At 35.4% G+C, this 19,927-nt stretch overlaps 1 protein-coding gene across 1 annotated transcript; it reads right to left on the bottom strand.

Annotated features, from left to right (window-relative positions):
• Nucleotides 1-15,466: 15,466 nt before the first annotated feature.
• On the bottom strand, nucleotides 15,467-17,467 carry LOC139890152 (uncharacterized). Its single transcript, XM_071873049.1, has 2 exons — nucleotides 16,770-17,467; nucleotides 15,467-16,418 (listed from the first exon to the last, which is right to left on the bottom strand). The coding sequence occupies exons 1-2, from the start codon at nucleotides 17,465-17,467 to the stop codon at nucleotides 15,467-15,469; spliced, it is 1,650 nt and encodes a 549-aa protein (XP_071729150.1).
• Nucleotides 17,468-19,927: the final 2,460 nt, after the last annotated feature.

The following is a 19,927-nucleotide window of genomic DNA, read 5'->3' as shown; positions in this document are numbered from 1 at the left end:
CACAGCTTTAGATGCCGGAAAGAATCTTTTAAGAAAATTTTCAACTAAGACATCCCATGTGTCAATCGCTCCTTCAGGTAACGATTCTAACCAATCTTTGGCTTCTCCCTTTAAAGTCCAAGGAAATAACATGAGATAGATCTGTTCATCCTCAACTTCTCTGATTTTAAATAGAGTACAGATCCTATTAAAGCTACGAAGATGTTCGTTTGGATCTTCTTTTGGCGTACCACTAAATTGGCATTGATTAGTTACCATGTGTAGGATTTGTCCTTTGATTTCATAATATGGCGCATTAATGTCTGGTTGAGTAATGGCATGACCTTGGCCAGTACGTGTAGCTCTCATTCGATCTTCCATACTTAGAGGTTCTTGATTTTTCATGATTGAATTTATTGAATCTGAATCACTAGAGGATTCTGATTTAATGGTTTCTTCCTCGACAATCTCTGGATGAGTGATTTGCGGTTCATGAGGAATGATTAGTGGTTCAGGATCTCTGAATTGTCCTTGAATATCCTCCGGGTTCTCAATTGTGAAGTCGGGTTCAAAAAATGGATTATCGGAAATTTGAATTGGAGTACTCGTTCGCCTAGATGATGATTCTAAAGAAAAATCAACGGCGGCGATATTGGCTAGATGTCTTGATCGAGTTACAGGTGGTGAACGTATGAAAGGTGGTGAACGTTTTGCTCGATGCATTCACTGAATATCCTATTAGTTATAAAGATAAAAATTATTAAAGTTATCAAATTAATAGACTTTTTTGATTTTGCCCACGTTTCGAATAGCCAATAGATGCAGTAGGTAGCCAGGACCCTTTAAATCGGAAGCCCACAACTTGCCACTAACAAATTCAACTATTACTACAAACCAGAAAATTTTGGATGTCTATCAATTTAACCGCTTAAAATAATTTTTCGTTGAGATTTAAAGAAGATAAAAATCTATGTCCTAAAAACTAGAGCGTAGAAATGAAAAAGAAAAAGAGCGTCGTAAAATAAGGAGTCGAAAAACAAGCGTCGAAAAACAAAAAGTCGAAAAATAGATCTAAAACTAAAATATTTCGTCTAAAACTTAGCGTCTAAAGGTATTAAGGCTTAAAAGGAATTCTAAACGGAAAACGGTAATAACTTAAAAGGCATTAAAATTTAATAAAACTAAAGCGATAAGCGATTTTATTAAAGAAAACGCACTTAAGGGATTTTACGGCAAAGCCTAAAAATCTAGAAGTATAAAATACTATGGCAAAAACTAAGTTTAAAACTAGTTACGAACAAAAAATATACAATTTACGAATTAAATGATTAAAAATATACAATTTATAAAAAGATATAAAAATTGATAAAATTACTTATTTTTATAAAAATATTATTTTTATATTATTATTTTATAAAAGTATTAATTTATATATTAATAAAACTAATTAAAACTTATAATTAATTAAAACTACACTTAAACTAACTATATTAAATTAAAACCCTAATCTAATTAATTAATAATAATAATAATTAAATTTAACCCTAAATCTGTAATTAATGCAGTCCAATGTTTGACCTGTCAGAGAGCTCCGCGACTGCGGTTTTTTCCTACCCAAGTGGCTCCGCGACTGCGGAGGTATGCAGTCTCAGATGATTGCAGGTTCAAAAATCGTGTTTGCAGTTTCAGTTTATTATTATTATTTTTTTTTCTGTTTTTAATTTTCTGATTTTAATTTTTAGAAAATATAATTTAAGTATAACTTATATTTTAACAAAAATTACTTATTAGTTTAAAAAAAAAACTTTTATTTAACACTTAAAAATATAGATATATATTTCTCTTTTTTTTTATATTTTTATGTTTAAAACTTATTATATTTTTACAAAAATAGATTAAAACTTAAATATATATATATATATTTTTTATATAGCGTTTTGTTTCGGCGTTAGGGTCCCCGGCAGCGGCGCCAAAAATACTTGATGTGTGCTAGGTGTAGTACGAAATATATTATATTTTACTACGAAATACTATTAAATACGATACAATTTACACAAGTTATTTATTTATTTATTGAATGGATATACCTAAACCTTGCTACAACACTTATAGGCAATGTACCTAATCGTAGAGTAGTGTATTTTTTAGTAAGTCCGGTTCGTTCCACAGGGAGCTGGCTAAGTTTAACGCTATATTTATTTTAAACTATATTTGTATAAAAATATATATATAAGTAATATTATTATTGTTATAAAAAGGGGTTTTACCGTTTAATGACCGGTTTGTCGATTTTAGAACTTAAATCATAATTGAAACCTAATGTAAAATATTAAATATAAATATGACTTAATTTAAAGCGTAAAGTAAATGATGATAAAAGTACGATAATTAAAAGTGCGATAATTTAAAGTACGATAAATAAAATGACGCTAATTAAAAGTGTGATGAGATATAAAATAAAGGAATTATGCTTATTTAAACTTCCGTAATCATGATGTTTGACGTGTTGATTTTAATTTATTACCATGGGTTAATTGTCCTTTGTCCTGAATTATTCGATATGTCCATCTGGTTTTGTCCATAATAGTCCATCAGTCATAAATATAAAGTGCGAGTGTCCTCGTCAAATTATCCTTATACCCGAAGTCAAATATTCCAACTAATTGGGGACTTAAACTGTTACAAGGTCTTAATACTTTGTTTAATGAATACACCAGGTTATCGACTGCGTGTAACCCAAGGTTTTAATACGTTGTTAACAATTACACCAAGTGTCCTTGTATGTAATCCATCCCTGTTTTAATGAGTCCATTGACTATTAATCCATTTCCGTGTCTGGTTAAATGAACGATTATTAGTATTTATAAATATCCAGCCCATCGTGTCCGATCGAGTGTATTTGGTTATTTATAGATACGTCAAATTGTAATTCTCTATATTAAATTAACGAACTATCATTCAGTTAAACAAATATAAAGCCCATTAATAGCCCATAGTCCAATTTCCACAAGTGTCGGTCTTTTGTCCAAACCTCAATTATGGTATAAAGCTCAATAACCCGGCCTTAATATTTAGTCCAACATCACGATTACTTCGGATTAAATAAGCATAATAATAATTTAGCTACGAGACATTAATTTAAAAAGGTTGAACATAACTTACAATGAGTATTTATCGCGTAGTATTACACTGACAGAGTTTCGACTTACAAAACCTTAAAACATTCGCTACAATAACCTTATTATTATTAAACTTAAATTAAAATTAAAATATATATATATATATATATATATATATATATATATATATATATATATATATATATATATATATATATATATATATATATATATATATTTCGTAGATGGAAAGAAGAAAAAGGGGTGTGTTCATCGTCCGAATGCGTTGGCTTTTATCGGCCCATTTTGCACTGTGTAGCTCCGCGATCGCTATAGTTTTGTTCCTCACAGCTCCGCAGTCGCGGAGCTTTAGATTCCAGCTCACCAAATGAATTAAACGTGGGCTGCTGATTATTTTATAATATAATATATATAATTAATTATATATTATATTATATTCTTGTGCATAGTTAACTTGTAATTTCAGGTCCGTTGAGTCGTACGTTGATAGTTGGTTCATGTCTCGGTTTCGAATTTTCGAACGCTTTTTTGTATAATTTAATATCTTGTACTTTGCTTTTTGCGGCTTGTACTCTTGTCATTTTTAGACGTTTCTCATCAATAATTTGAACCACTTGGATTGTGCTTTGTACTTTTTAGCTTTTTGATCGTTTGCGTCTTCAAATCGTCGAATCTGTCTTTTGTCTTCACCTTTTATTATTTAAACGATAATTACTTGAAATTAGAACAATTGTAACTAAAAGTTTGTCTTCCTTGAAGGATAATGCTATGAAATATATGTTCATTTTTTGCATTGTCAGGTACATTGCTACTATACCCAGTTACAACAACTGAATCGATTTTGAGAATCTCGCCATCAATGAACTCGACTGAACCCCGATAAAATCCCTTGATCACGGATACAACTTTGATGTCACCTGATCGAATTCTTTCGAGTGCACCGATGTTAAGAACGGGTGTCTTCCTATGTTTGCTTTTGAGTGTTAATGGACCTAAAAATTGTTTGTTAATTCCATATTCTCTTATGTTTCCAAGAATCAACCATGTCAAGATTAACATAAGTTATCTTCTACCATAATGGTAGCCATTTCATCAGAATCATAGATTAATTTTCACATCTTGATTTCAAATTTCATAACATATTTGTTCATCTAATTCAAACAATAATAGTAGAGTTAACCTAAACTCAAACAATAATAGTAGTTAACCTCAACTCTACAAAATGGAACATGCTATCGAATTTTGTATAGTATCAAATAGTTACCTGCATTGCTGAGCAAATTTTATCACTTGAGAAGTTACTTGCTTCCTCTTTAGCATAACACAAAGATGTTTCCTTATTCGGTTCCTAAATATTAAAACATATTACTAACCGTTAACTTCTGTTTGTTCTTTAATTTCTTCTTCTCTGTCTGCAACCACCATGTATCACATTCCTGTTTCACCTTTCACCCCCAAATCACATACCACTCAGGCACAATCGAAATCTACTTTCTTCACTGATAACAATAACATTACATACAAACCGATCAATGAAGGTATTTGGGTTACGGTAGATCGGAATAAACAACAATCTTCATCAAAGAACCCTAACCCTAATTCCTACAATCTGCAAGACCACAAACCTTGTTACAGCCACCGAAACAATCAGAACCCTAAAACTAATACTTCGAGGCTAAATTCATCATCCCATCAGATCTATAATAATTTTAAACATCGTGAAACCTCCATTAATCTCATAAAACGTTTTGGCAACCCTAAACATGTTTCATCGAACCCTAGCACCAATTTCAACCCTGTACCGGTTATCAAGTCCAGAATCACCTCCTATCTCTTTCATAATTTCCCCGATAATTGGCGATCCGTCGACTTTTGGGATATATTCAAAAAATATGGGAACATTCATGAGGTATATATCCAAAAAAAGACACTAAAAAGTGGAAGGAAATTTGGATTCGTTAGATTTCTTGACGTGCCCGAATACCACATAATCCCTCGCAAGAAGGCTTAATCTTATAGTGGCTGGTGATTATATGTTAAAGGTTTACAAAGCTCATGATCTTGTTGATAAGAAACATGCTGATGACCATAAATCCACTAGGGATGCTGCTGATTTCAAACCACCTGCTGCTCCTTTCTCCAAAGTTGATGATCGAAATTTTAAGGATGTGATTCTCAATAGGTAGGCTTCGAATAATAACATCCCTTCGATTAAGGTAAAATCTAACGCCGATCTTATACAAATCCTTGGTCAAGCCATCATTGCCAAAGTCAAAGACCTTGAATATTTAGAATATTTTAGTGAAATCTGTGAAAGTGAAAATCTTAGTGGATTTACAATCAAATACTTAGGTGGTCATGATATTATGCTTATATTTGATGAGTCTGATCCGGCCCTCGACTTGATAAATAATTCGCAACACCCTCTTTGGAAATGGCTTGAGGATATTAATCCATGGGACCCTGAAGTTTATAAATCCCCGGGAAGATTAGCTTACATTAACATTTTTGGGGTCCCTATCACTTGTTGGTTAGAAACTACCTTTACCGATATCGCCAAAAATTGGGGTGATGTTATTGAAACGATTAATTGTTCGATCACCGACGAGAACAATCAAGACTTATCACATGGTTCGGTTATCGTCAAAACTAATGAATTCTCCCCGATAAATGGCAAAGCTTTTATTAATCCATGTGACATCAATCAAGCTACGGTCTATATCACCGAAGTACACAATTTTTCTATGTTTAATCTTTACGGTGACATCGACGATTCATCAAATTGGGATGAGGATTGTCTTTCGGACGATCAAATATCGGACGAAGAATCACATCTTGATTGTGATAATTTTGTTGAAGGAAAGGATACAATGCATAATCGTGCAACATACCATAATTCACCCGACAATCACACCTCCTCCAACTCTTCCAAAAGAATGGATACAATTCGACTCCAACAAAAAGTAGATAATTTACCACAACAATCACCCAACATCTCATCTGCTACTAACTCTGAGGACACCACAAATATACATGTACAAAATCCCCCTACCTCTGCATCTACCCCCAAGACCACCACCCCCGCACATAATCACCTCTCATCAAATGAAAACGAATCACACGAACCACCCCCCATTCCCAAGTTCTCTGGTCACGAAATTGCAACCAACACCCCCTGTCCCATTAATACCGAAACAGTGAATTACGAGTCTGTGGAGCCTACACAGCCTGCCTTCGATGCTTCGAGCACTTCCATCCATGATCTAGACAATAATGAAAAAAAGGGATCTCATTCAGTAGCCCACGACCTCACTCCACAATCCCCTTATATCTCCACAAATCGCGACAGCAATGTTAACCATGTTACTGATCACGATTCAACTCCCTCCTTTGAACCTAATGATGAACCTTCTAATCCTATATCAAACCCTCAATCCAACTCGCCGATTAACTTTATGCCTGCTCCAAACGATTCACATCAAACTAACTCCGACCCATTCGAGCTAGATGCACTACTTTCTTCCGGAAAAATTATTGCAAAAAAGAAAAAAAGCAACAAGAATGATAATAATCCTATCCCTAATCCAAAATATTCATCTAACACCTTTAAAAGGGTTAGCAGAGACGGCACCACTAAACCAAACCATGACACCTCATTCGTTACTGAAAAAGTAAGACCAAGATCCAACATGCTATATATCAAATATCTTGCTAGAAGCGGACAGAAACTCAGAATCTCTCACTTGGCAAAACGAAATAAATCTACAAATATTGTTGGCGGTAGTACATCACAGCTTACTAGAGGAACCAACAATGAATCGATGCGTGGCAAAAATAACAACAAAACAGGTTCCTCTACTAGTAGCAGTCTAAACACGAACGATTTTGACAAAAGTATCGGGATCCGTCGCAACATCCATTGATTACATTCTCCGTTGCATCGTTTATCTGTAAGTCTTCTCTCATGTGTACGATTTCTTTAAATATTCGGGGCATTGGGCAAACGGGTAAAATAAGCTGGCTTAATCGAATTTGTAATAAAGAAAAACCTGCGATTTTAGGGCTCCAAGAAACCAAATGCGGACAAACAAGTGACAACACCATTGAATCTTTCTGGGGTAATTCTGACTTTAAATTCGTCCAAAAGGATTCGGTGGGTGCATCCGGTGGTATCATTACTATTTGGAACACCAACATCTTCACATTTAAGTATGCAATTGAAGGTGAATTCTTCTTAGCAATCTGCGGATCATGGGCGGGATATGATTCTGAAATTGCTTTCATCAATGTATATGGCCCTCACTCCAGCTCCAAAAAACACAGACTCTGGAACGAACTTTCATCTCTCACTAATTCTCTCACCTTTCCTCATATTATCTTCGGTGATTTCAATGAAGTCCGTAATAAAACTGAACGTATGAATTCTGAATATAATCAACATTGGGGTGACAACTTTAATAATTTCATTAAAAACTCGGGCTTAATTGATCTCCCCTTAGGTGGTAAAAGATTTACAAGGATATGCGAAAAAACAATGAAATTTAGCAAATTAGATCGATTTCTGGTCTCCGACAGCGTTTTTACGCTTTGGCCTAACACATCCTCCAAAACTCTCGATCGTGATCTTTCTGACCATTGTCCTATCATCCTAAGGAATAACTCCCTAGATTTTGGCCCTAAACCTATACGGGTGTTTGACGCATGGCTTAACCTTAAAGACATCGACACCGTCATAGAAAGGGCTTGGTCGATCCCAATGACTGGTAATAGGCCTGATTGCATCTTCCGTAATAAGCTAAAAAATGTTAAAATAGAACTTAAAAAACACAGTACCCAACTCGATAACATTGATTCACAAATTCGCGGGCATCTATCTGAATGTAATAATTGGGAACAAATTGCTGAAACCAGACAATTAATTGAATCGGAAAAACAAAAATGGCTTGAAGAAAAAATGCAATATATCACTAAAGAAAAAAAGAAAACAAATATGCTTAAACAAAAATCAAGAATTAAATGGGCACTTGAGGGTGATGAAAACTCAAAATACTTCCATAATTACATCAAGCGTCGAACAAGTAAAAATAATATACATGGTTTGTCAATAAACGGCACATGGTCCGAAGATCCTATCCTTATAAAACAGGAAGCATACTCATATTTTAACAATCTCTTCCAATCCAAACATCTTCGCGAGAAATGTCCTTTTGATAACGTTCCACACCTTGATTACATCACCCTTTTAGACAATCAACTCCTTGAAGCAAAATTCTGCGAAAAAGAAATATGGGAAGCCATTTCTAACTGTGATAGCTCAAAAGCACCTGGCCCAGACGGTTTCAATATGAAATTTTTTAAAAAACACTGGGAACTGATCAAATACGACCTCATAAAATCTCTCGATTGATTCTGGGTCAATTCGGAAATATCCAAAGGATGTAACGCTTCATTCTTCACCTTAATCCCGAAGAAATCTAATCCTATCGGTCTTAACGAATACCGTCCAATTTGCCTAATAGGTAGTTACTACAAAATTCTCACAAAAATTCTTTCCAACCGCCTCGCCAAAGTCATTCATAAAGTCATTGGCTCCGAACAAACCGCTTTTCTCAAAGGCCGAAACATCCTAGACAGTGTTTTAATCGCTAATGAAATAATTGATGAATTAAAACGTAAAAAACAAAAAGGCCTAATTTTTAAAGTTGATTTTGAAAAGGCATTTGACTGCATCGAATGGGACTTTCTATTTAACACCATGCATCACATGGGCTTTGGTCCAAAATGGATTAGCTTCATTCGAGCATGTCTTTCCTCTTCATCCATTTCCATATTAATCAACGGCTCACCCACCAGTGAATTCGTCCCTGAAAGAGGAATTCGACAAGGTGATCCCATATCGCCGTTTCTCTTCATCATCGTCGCCGAAGGTCTTAATATACTTACCAAAAGAGCATTATCCAATGGTCACCTGCAAGGTTTAAAAATTGGTCATGATAATCTTGTCATCACACATCTCCAATATGCGGACGATACAATCTTTTTCGGTGAGTGGAACAAAAGAAACGCCAAATATATCTCCAAATTACTTAAATGTTTCGAAAACATATCTGGACTCAAAGTCAACTTTCGTAAAAGTAAACTTTATGGTATCGGAACATCCACCTTTGAAACCGAGCAAATGGCCAATTACATTAACTGCACTGCAGGCTCTACTCTGTTTACGTATCTCGGTCTCCCTATCGGTGTACCCACATCTCACACTTCCTCTTGGCAGCCAATCGTTGAAAAGTTCGACAAAAGACTTTCAGATTGGGCTGCCAAATCTGTTTCCTTCGGGGGTCGTCTTACGATCATCAAATCCATCTTAAGTAGTACCCCATTATACTACTTCTCCTTATTCCATGCACCTGCCACTATCCTTAAGGTACTTGAATCCAAAAGATGGAAATTTTTCTGGGGAGGTTCTTCAAATGATAATAAAATTAATTGGATTAAATGGGATCAGATTATTTTGCCATACGAAAAAGGGGGTTTAAATGTAGGGTCTCTCTTTGCTAAAAACATTTCCCTACTTTGTAAATGGTGGTGGCGTTTCAAAAATGAACATAATGCACTATGGGTAAAAATTATAAAAAGTATTTATGGGCCGGGAGGGGGGTTGGATACTAATGTTTTATGCAGGAATATTTCAGGCCGTACCATTTGGAAAGAGATTATCAAAGCCGGAAAAGTTGCAGACAAACTAGGCACTTTCTTTACATCTTCAATTTCAAAGTGCATCGGCAATGGCACTTCGATTAGTTTCTGGCATGACATATGGATCGGATCTGAAACCCTCAAAACTACTATTCATAGATTATACATGTTGGAATCTCAAAAAGACGCAACTGTTGCCGAAAGAATCTCGAATGTTAATTCCAATTCAATGGAAATTTGGGATTGGTCCCGTGCACCTAGCGGTCGGGCTTTAGATGAACTTACGGAACTCACTAACTTAATATCAACCGTAAGTATTTCGGATCGCCCTGATTCATGGAAATTCACCCTTGACGCATCCAGCATCTTCACTACATCATCCTTGTCAAATTTGATTAATACACTTAAGTACGGCGTCCACTCTCGAAATTTATCACTCCCCCGCAACAAATACGTTCCGCAAAAGGTCTTCATATTCATATGGAGAGTCTTTCAACTGAAAATCCCGGTTAGAAGCGAACTTGACAAAAAAGGAATCGACCTTCATACCATCTTGTGTCCCTTATGCGACCATCAAATCGAAACCATTGACCATGCGTTGATTAACTGCCCCAATGTGTCTTCAATTTGGGCACAACTTCTAGATTGGTGGAACCAAAATAATACAACAATTTCCGACATTAATGGTGCCATCATCTCCGATCAAGGCTTTTCACACAACTCCATTGGATCTTTCTTATGGCAAGCTACTAAATGGATTGCATGCTATATTATATGAAAACATCGCAACCTAAAAGTATTTTCAAATAAAATATGGAATCCCGTCATGATTATCTCCGAGATTCAATCTCAAAGTTTTAGCTGGATCTCAACTAGATCTCGGAAGAAAAATCCTATTGAATGGCATCAATGGCTCCTTAACTCTTCCTTTTATGTAGCACCGCCTCCAAATCGCATGGGAATCAGTTAATGGGTTATTACTTAAATCGGGTAGTGTTCGTAGCTTTTATTTAGTTTATGTGGGGTAGATTAAATAGGTCGGTTGTTTGGCAACTTTGTCGCCGCTTGATCGGTACCGTTGTCTCCTCCTTCCCTGCTTGTTTTTTCAAGTTCGTTCCCTCATAATGTTAAATAGGCTTCGCCGCTCCCGACTTTCTTTCTTTTTATACTCCAATCTCTTCAATTATCTCGATATGTCCATACCATTGTATAGATGAATATAGGGATTTGTAACGTTACAATCAATTTAATAATAATAATACTTTTTGCTTTTCAAAAAAAAAATATTACTAACCGTTACTAAAGCTCAAAAGATAATATTGTAACTCAACAAATTGAATCAATTGATTCAAAGTACATAACATGAAAACATAGAGAAGTATTCTAGGTCCACTAAACCCAGGTCTTGACCTATTTAGTCCAAAAAAACTTAATAGTTGTTTCAGCCCATTACCCGACTCAACGAATCTTATCGTTGACATGAGAAGTTTGAAAGCAGTCTCTAAGTCAAGCCTATATTAATGGTGCATTATTGCTAATATTGAATAGCTAAATCGTCTTTTACGGTTCCAACATTTAGTTACCAATATTTAAGAGATTTAAGGTAATTGTTTGAGTATTAAAATATAAAAATATTATTAGTGTAATATTTATAGTATAATTTATGAATATGTGTTAGGATGGCAGCCAAAGTGAGGGAGTGGCTGCCATGTCCGAAGATAGTAGCCAATCTGCTCGATAACAACCATATCAGTCAATGTCAATTGGATCAAGTTAAACATCAAATATTGATGCTCATACCTACATCTATTGTCTACGATGCCCGATTATACCTCAACTTTTTATGTTGCATCTTTGATTGTTTTTTGCTTCCATTAAAAATATCTATGTCAAAGAGACAATAAAACCAGTATCGCATACAAACAGTTTTATAGTTCCCTTATACACAAATATGTGTATACCATCTCTCAAGAGGATGCATATATCCTAAATTTAGAACTTCGTATTCAACATGTTCTTTACTTCAAGTGTCAGACACTCACGCCATCAATAAATCTACAAATTGACTCGGTTTAAATTGAAAAAATGCATATGTCCCAAATATTTCTTTACTCATTTATTTAATTATATATTCAAAACCTTAACACATAATTTCAAATTAATAATCCAAATGAACAGAATGTAACAAAATAATGAATGAAAAAGGGATGCATTTATCGTATCACTTACTTGAATTCACCAAATCCTTAAATCATATCCAGTATTTGCCCCATCGAAGCTGAAAAAACCTAATGCAACCGTCATCACCAAATCGTTGTATCTACAGGAAGTGCAAATTTTACTTCAAAATACATATCTAAACCTGCATTATCAACAGTTCATGTTGGGTTCGAAATACAGCTATAAAGGCAGTTCATATTAAGTTATTGCTGACTTGTGGCTCATTATTGAATATAAAGGTAGTTCATGTTCGAAATACAGTTTAAGTACAGTATTGAATATAAGCTCAGCTTAACATATGACTTTAGAAAGCCTCAGTTGGCCTAGCACACCATTTAAATATCATGTTTATGCTCAACATTGGTATTTCGAACACACCATGAACTTCCTTTATAATTGTATCCTTTAAAATGCACATTAGCTAACATGAATGTAATCACATACCTGAATACGCATTTAACAGAAATAAGATTTTCATCATGTACTTGGTACATATTAAGTAAAAATCGGAAATTAAAATTTTTTAGAGAAAGTTTACCCCTGCTCCATATTTAGATGACAATTTCTACCCATTTACATACAATGGGTCAAGATGGGATATACGTTAAATCTAGTGGTCAAACAAATAAAGCTGATAAAGACCAGATCCTACTTGAAGTACCAACTCTGCAACATGAATACCTAAACCAACTAACAATTATAAAAAACTACAAACTCAAAACACATAAAAGACAGAGAAACCAACAATTCATAACTGAAATCACAAATACACACACCATTATACATCCAAGAATCAGCGAAAAAAAATTACAATCTATGTAGAAACAAAGAGGGAAAACGAAGCAGGAAAAAAACTTACTTGTAATAGCGTCGTTAGAACTGACGGCGGGAACAAAACGTACGGCGGTAGTGACTGACGGTTGTCGAAAACTTGACTGATCATACGTAATCCAAAACAAAAGGGTTCAAGCACAATCGATAACAGGAAATCGAAACCCCTAAGGTTGGATAATGATCACACAGACAAAAAATCACGAAATTGAAAACCCTAGGGTTAATTCGAAACCACTGCCACCAGGAAAGTAAACCATCAAATCTAATGAAGGTTCTCTCGTAAAATCAAACAAAACCATCAAATCTAATGAAGGTTCTCTCATAAAATCAAACAAACCCGGAGTGAATTCGCAGATTCGAAAATCCTAGATTTAAGAAGAGCAGAGAGAGGAAGGGAGGAGCAAGTGGCGATGAAGCGGGGGTTTTTTTTTTTTTTTTTTTATATTGGTAGGCAGATGTCGTTTAGGGGGATTTTGGGAAGGGAACGATCAAATATCGGGGTGTAATTAGTATGTGTAGATAGATAATTTTAGGGGGATTTTGGGAAAGGAACGATGGAATATTGGGTTGCAGTTAGTATATGTATAGATGTATAGATAGATAATTTTAGGGGGATTTTGGGAAGGGAACGATGAAATATTGGGTTGCAGTTAGAATGTATAGATAATAATAATAGATAATGTATAGGCGCGTACAGGACAAGCCTAAAAAATAAAAGAAGTGAAGGTCCACTTTTTAACGTTTTAAAGTACATAGTATAAATAAGTGGATGGTTGAATTTGGACTGTGGGCAATCAATCTAATTTTGGGCGTATATTATAAAAAAATAATAAATTGCTATTTGGGCCTGAATTTGGACCGGGGTCATCTGACCCATTTACATCACTTTGGCTGCGCCCGTGCCCACGTTATCATCTCCCGCAATTGCTATATCCGCTCCGAACTACGTGCCAAGTTCTATATTACTATATTATTATTCTTAATTATTAATTATTACTAGCGGTTTTTATCGAACCAAATATAATAATTTACCTATAAAAGACAATTTTGCTTAATCGCCAATGCAAGTTGTATTCTTGTGACCTTCTGAATCAAAAATTATCGCTCATGACCGATAAATATACATTCACGATTTGAATTTTATGGATCATGACGGATAAGCAATCACAATTGACAAATGAATTTAATATAAATTTCTTTTAACCAGTTGTGTTATGTTATCACCCTTTATTTTTGAAACCGGTTTTGTAAACCAAGCTATATTTATATCCACTATTGCAAAAAACCCGATTATTCTCTGATTAATCCCCGATTACTCATTTTTGATAGCAGTCCGTTCCGATTTTTCAAAATCCATTTAATTAATCGGTCAATATCGATTGATGGATCAAAATCGATTTTGGTAATCAAATTCAGTCAAAGTTAGAATTGACCACCATTTTAACATGAATTTTAACTAGAACTTTAGAGTTTTAATTATTTTAAAGTTTATGTTTATATTTATGGTTTTCTTCTATATTTATACGTATAATTCTTAAAATTGAATATTTAAATGTATAAAGTACAATCCGATTAATTTCCGATTAATCTATAAATTGCCGATTATTATTAATCATCGAATAGCGAATTTTGCAACTTTGTTTATATCCATATGTTCATAAATAAATAAAAAGTATATATTTAATTTTAATTTCCACTCTAAGCACCAGCCAAATATTACTCCGTATAGTAATAGAGATAATCGAACTGTTAAAATCGTCAATTGCTAAAAAGTAACGCGATCGAATGTGGTTGATCAGCTCCGAGAGTATCAAATTCGATCCAAACATGATCGGACCTCCGGGTCGTTCTTCATCTACTTCCTGTCAACCTTCTTCCAGGTGATTAAATTTTATATTTTACATTTGTACGGTTAGGGTTTTTGTTGATGAAATGTTGTACTATAAGTAAATTAATTTGAAGTTTTGAATCTCCTACAATTTATCTTCGCGTTGGTTTGATCTTGTGACCTACTATGACAGTGTTTTGAATTAGGGCAATTAAAGTCACAACAGATATGACAGTGTTTTAAATTAGGGCAATTTATCTAACAAAATGTTTGTTTATTGATAATTTGATATGCTGCCAAGACTAATATAACTTTAGATGGGTGCCAATTAACTGTCTTCAAATTGATATTTGGTTGATACAAGGGAATAAGTATATATAAGTGATACAAAATCTCACTGAAACCTAGTAATGTTTTAGGTTGAAATCAAGTTGTTTGAGACTGCACCTTTATCCATATTTTTTGATATCAAAGGCATGCATTTGTTAGAGAGTTATGTCTGAAGCGTGCCCTTTTTTATTACATGGATATGCAGGGTGGACGTAGCGGTGTTTGTAGCAAGGCAACTTGCAAATTTGCATTTTTTTTTTTTTTTTCATTTTTTTTTTTTTTTTTGAAAAGCAAGAAAGACTTATATTAAACAATCACGAATAGTACATGGTTGACTGGGCACCCTTAACAGCACGATACATCACGAAAGAAATAAGGAAAACAAATTACATCGCCCTAAGCTAATTGCAAAGATTGCAACTAACAAAAGGAGTTAAAACTAAGGGTGTGAGAACCATTGTAGCCAATCCATAATATGACCCTTGCAACGTCGTGAAATCCAATCATATGAAAGAACTTGAACCTCGCTAAATAAAGATGGGCCCGTCTCGAGCTTATTCTTGAACACCTTTGCATTTCGATTCTTCCATAGAATGTAACAAACCACCCAACAAACCGCTTGCCATTGATTCTTTTTATGATCCTGTGCTACACCACCGAAAGTACCATTAAAAATATCCTCAAACCCGAATATAACCGAATTATACCCCCACCATTTAAGAACTTTAGCCCAAATGTCTTTTGCCACTTGACAGGAAAAAAGTATATGCTCCACCGTCTCAATGTCACCATCACAAATCGGGCATCTCACACTATTCAAGTCGATGCCCCGTTTATCTAACTCGAATCTTACCGGTATACGTCCTAATCTCGCCCGCCAAATAAACACCTCCACTTTTTTTGGAACCAAACCATTTCGCAACGACTCAATAGAATTAACCGCACGTGGTAAAATAACTTTGTCGACAAGAACCGAACAGTCCTTGACCGTATAAAGAATGTCCTTGACCGAACAGTCTTTTTTACCTTCGGTCAGCTGCAAGTTCCGAACAGTATCACGCAACTCATTTAGTTCACTATTCGTTCGGCCCATCGGTGGATAGGCCCAATTGCCGAGCCCATCTCCCTTAAATTCTTCGATTTTACTACTGATGTTGATATCTTTGTCAATCTCTAGCCTGTGTAGTCTTTTGAATCTGTCCTTAAACCTTGCGTTCCCCACCCAAATGTCATCCCAAAAAGAAGTGCTTTTCCCGTCCCCGATTGAGCGTATGAAAGAATTAGAGAAAGAAATCCCTAACCCGTCCACATGTTTTCCTGCCTCACAAATAGAATTCCAAAGGCTAGCGTTTGGATTCTGAGCACGCTCGTTACCAAGCACCAGACCTCCACTAGAACCATAAATGCTACGAATAACGGTGACCCACAAAGTGTTAGTTTCGGTTTTAAACTTCCACCACCACTTACAAAGAAGAGCCAAATTTTTACTTTTTAAGGACATGATATTTAAACCTCCTTCTTCGTGAGGAAGAAGGATTTTTTCCCACTTAACCCATGACATTTTAGAATTAGAACCCGTCCCGCCCCAAAAAAAATTTCGTCTCACACTCTCGAGAGAATTAAGCACACAAGTAGGGGCACGAAAGAGCGAGAAGTAATAGAGAGGTAGGCTAGAGAGAACCGTCTTAACTAAAGTTAACCGTCCACCGAAAGAAATCATTTTTGCTCTCCAATCCGCTAACCTTTTGTTAAATTTCTCGATCACCGGGGACCAATCATTCAATTTCTTCATCCTATTACCCACGGAAATACCCAAATACATGAAAGACAATCGACCGCCGAGACACGAACACCAAGACGCCAGAGCTTCCACGTTATCATTACTAATGCCTATCCCAAATAATTGACTTTTATTATAATTAACCTTCAACCCCGAAGCCAGTTCAAAACATTCCAACAAGTACATTAAATTTCGCGCATTACGTCTACTCCATTCGCCAAAAAAAATCGTATCATCCGCATATTGCAAATGGGAGATGACGACTTTATCTTTACCCACCTCCACCCCTTTATACATTCCTCTCTCAACCGCCACTTTCGTTAGGATATTAAGTCCCTCCGCTGCAATAATAAAAAGAAAAGGCGATAAAGGATCACCTTGGCGAACCCCCCTTTTAAGATTAAATTCACTTGTCGGAGACCCGTTTATGAGAATGGAGATTGTAGCCGATTTAAGACACGCGGAAATCCACTTGCACCATTTGTTACCGAACCCCATACATTTCATCACTACAAAAAGATAATCCCAATTAAGCGAATCAAAGGCTTTCTCGAAGTCTACCTTAAAAATTAGGCCGTGCTTTTTGTTTCGTTTAAGATCTTCGACCACTTCATTAGCAACTAACGCACCATCAAAAATTAGGCCGTGCTTTTTTTTCATTTTCTTATGTAGTTTTGTTGTATTTTAGGAACTTGAGACATGGATTCGTTTTAGCAACCGTCAGTTTATTACATGTATTATCTGTGAAGCTAACAAATCAAATAACCTGCCCATAAAAAGAAACGAAGGGTGCTTCTTCCTTTATCAATGTAAATAATTTTTTTTGAATATGATATGAATGAACACGTGCATAGCACGTGTGGAGTTAAAAGGCATCACATGAAGAACACGGGCAGACTGCTAGCATTCAATGGGATTTCCGTTCATTATCTGTTTCAGTTGTAGTGATAAATAGCTAATAGTAGTAGTAGTGAAGCAGTTAGGTTTTCAGTTGTGACTTGTCACAAAGTTTGCTCCCTTTTCTCTGTATCAATTTTGTATATCAAATAAGTTTGGTGATTTTACTGTGAAGTTTTTCTATAATATAGCTTCTAGGTTTAATCACTGGTTCGATTACGATCATTAGATCTAGATTGAACATATCAGTGGTATCAGATTCCAATCGGTTCTGGAGACGCATCAAGATCAATACGAAAAAAAAGATGGTAACTTCAACAAGAAATGGCAATTCGGAGGAAAATTCCATGGATTCAATGAAGAAGGCGATCGAAGAATTGAACAGGAACATGGTGATGGCACAAGCAGAGATGAATGATCGGATTTCTACTCTGTTTTTACAACATCAACATTTTCAGACGGAATTACAACGAATGAAGGGTAATGAAGGCGGTAATCAAAGAAATAATCCGCAATTAACAAGGTTTTCTAGGCTCAAATTCTTTAAATTTAAAGGTACCGATGTCAAAGGATGGATCTATCGTAGTAGACATTTTTTCGCCGTCGATAATATTGAAGAAGATCAGGGTTGCGTCGATTCATATGCAAGGCAAAGCGCTGACTGGCATCAACAATTCGTAAAATTGCAAGGTGAAGAGGTCGATTGGGAGGTTTACGAAGCAGCGATTGAAAAGCGTTTTGGATCTACAATCGACGATCCACTTTCCGAATTAAAGAACTTGAAACAAATGACTACGGTGGTTGAATAACATGACGAATTCGAGCGTCTGCTAAACAAATTGGATATTAGCGAACGACATGCTGTTAGCCTTTTCTTGGGAGGATTAAACAAAGAAATCGAATTAGGTGTTCGAATGTTCAAGCTGTGCACATTAGTAGATGCGTTCAATTTACCAAAATTACAGGAGGACATGTCAATTGCAGTCAAGAAAAGGTATAAGTGTATAACCCAATTCTTCTTACACCGCATGTTAATTCGACTAGTTTTACACCACGAAACAGTAACTTTAGGGGCTACATGGAAAGATCAAATGTTTTACCCACAACTAGTAACCAGTTAGCTTTAACAAATACACTGTAACTCAATCGATTACACAAAAGGTTAACCAAACTTGGTAAAGTAGACGTTTAACTCAAAAGGAAATCGAAGAAAAACGTGCTAGAGGTCAATGTTTTTATTGTGATCACAAATATACACCGGGGCATAAGTGTTCGGGTCAATTATATTCATTAGAGGGGATAGCTAGTGATGATGGAGGGGAACAAGGGTTGGAAGAATTTATTGACAGTCAAGAGTATAGTGCAAATGTACAAGATTGGTCAACCGATGGTATTCCACACATATCTTTAAACGCATTGACGGGAAAAACTGCGTTTCAAACTATGCGAGTTAAAGGGCAAATAAACAAGTGCAATGTACACATGTTGATTGATTCGGGTAGCAAACACAATTTTTTAGATCTTGAATTTGCAAAGCGTTTAGGTTGTGATGTTCAAAAAATACACCTTTGAACGTTTATGTACTGGGTGGAAACAATTTGTTGAGTGTCAATCAATGTGCTACAATTCAATGGAAAATTGATGGGAAAAGTTTTAATAGTGACATGCTTGTGTTATCAATTTGGGGTTGTGATATGGTACTCGGAATTCAATGGTCAGAAACGCTTGGAGATATTGTGTGGAATTTCGAAAAGTTGAGAATGACTTTTATGTACAAAGGTGTTAAGGTTGAATTAAATGGGCAAAGGTCATCGGTTGTAATGGTTGATGGAAAGAAATTTGTGAAGCCAATGGAACAACCACATGTGCAATTACATGCCATGTGCTTGTGTGTACCCAATGTCGAATTGCAATATGAATGTGACTTCACAAAAGCCAACAGAAAAGGAAGTTCAAGAATTGTATCCCAAGCTTCAACAGTTATTAGATGAATTCCAAGAAATATTTGATGTCCCAAAAACTTTACCACCTAGGCGTAGTTGTGATCATCGAATTCTTCTCAAAGATGGTGCTCGACCGGTGAACATCAGACCTTATCGACTTCCACCAACACAAAAAGATGCAATTGCAACAATTAAACCAATTAAACCGTTGACGATTGCAAATTGGCCACAACCAAAAACGCTTAAACAATTACGTGGTTTTTTAGGCTTGACAGGTTAC

The sequence above is a fragment of the Rutidosis leptorrhynchoides genome, chromosome 2 (assembly GCF_046630445.1).
Source record: "Rutidosis leptorrhynchoides isolate AG116_Rl617_1_P2 chromosome 2, CSIRO_AGI_Rlap_v1, whole genome shotgun sequence".
Lineage (NCBI taxonomy): Eukaryota > Viridiplantae > Streptophyta > Magnoliopsida > Asterales > Asteraceae > Rutidosis > Rutidosis leptorrhynchoides.
Note: the sequence above shows the minus strand (reverse complement) of the source record. Positions and strands in the feature narration are given on the sequence as shown.

What these genes read in the sequence shown, in the direction of transcription:
- LOC139890152 (XM_071873049.1), bottom strand. Translation starts at nt 17,467, where the DNA reads ATGAAAAAAAAGCACGGCCTAATTTTTGATGGTGCGTTAGTTGCTAAT. An exon ending in ATCGAGAAATTTAACAAAAG is followed by an intron (nt 16,419 to 16,769) that starts GTTAGCGGATTG and finishes TTATGGTTCTAG; the next exon opens with TGGAGGTCTGGTGCTTGGTA.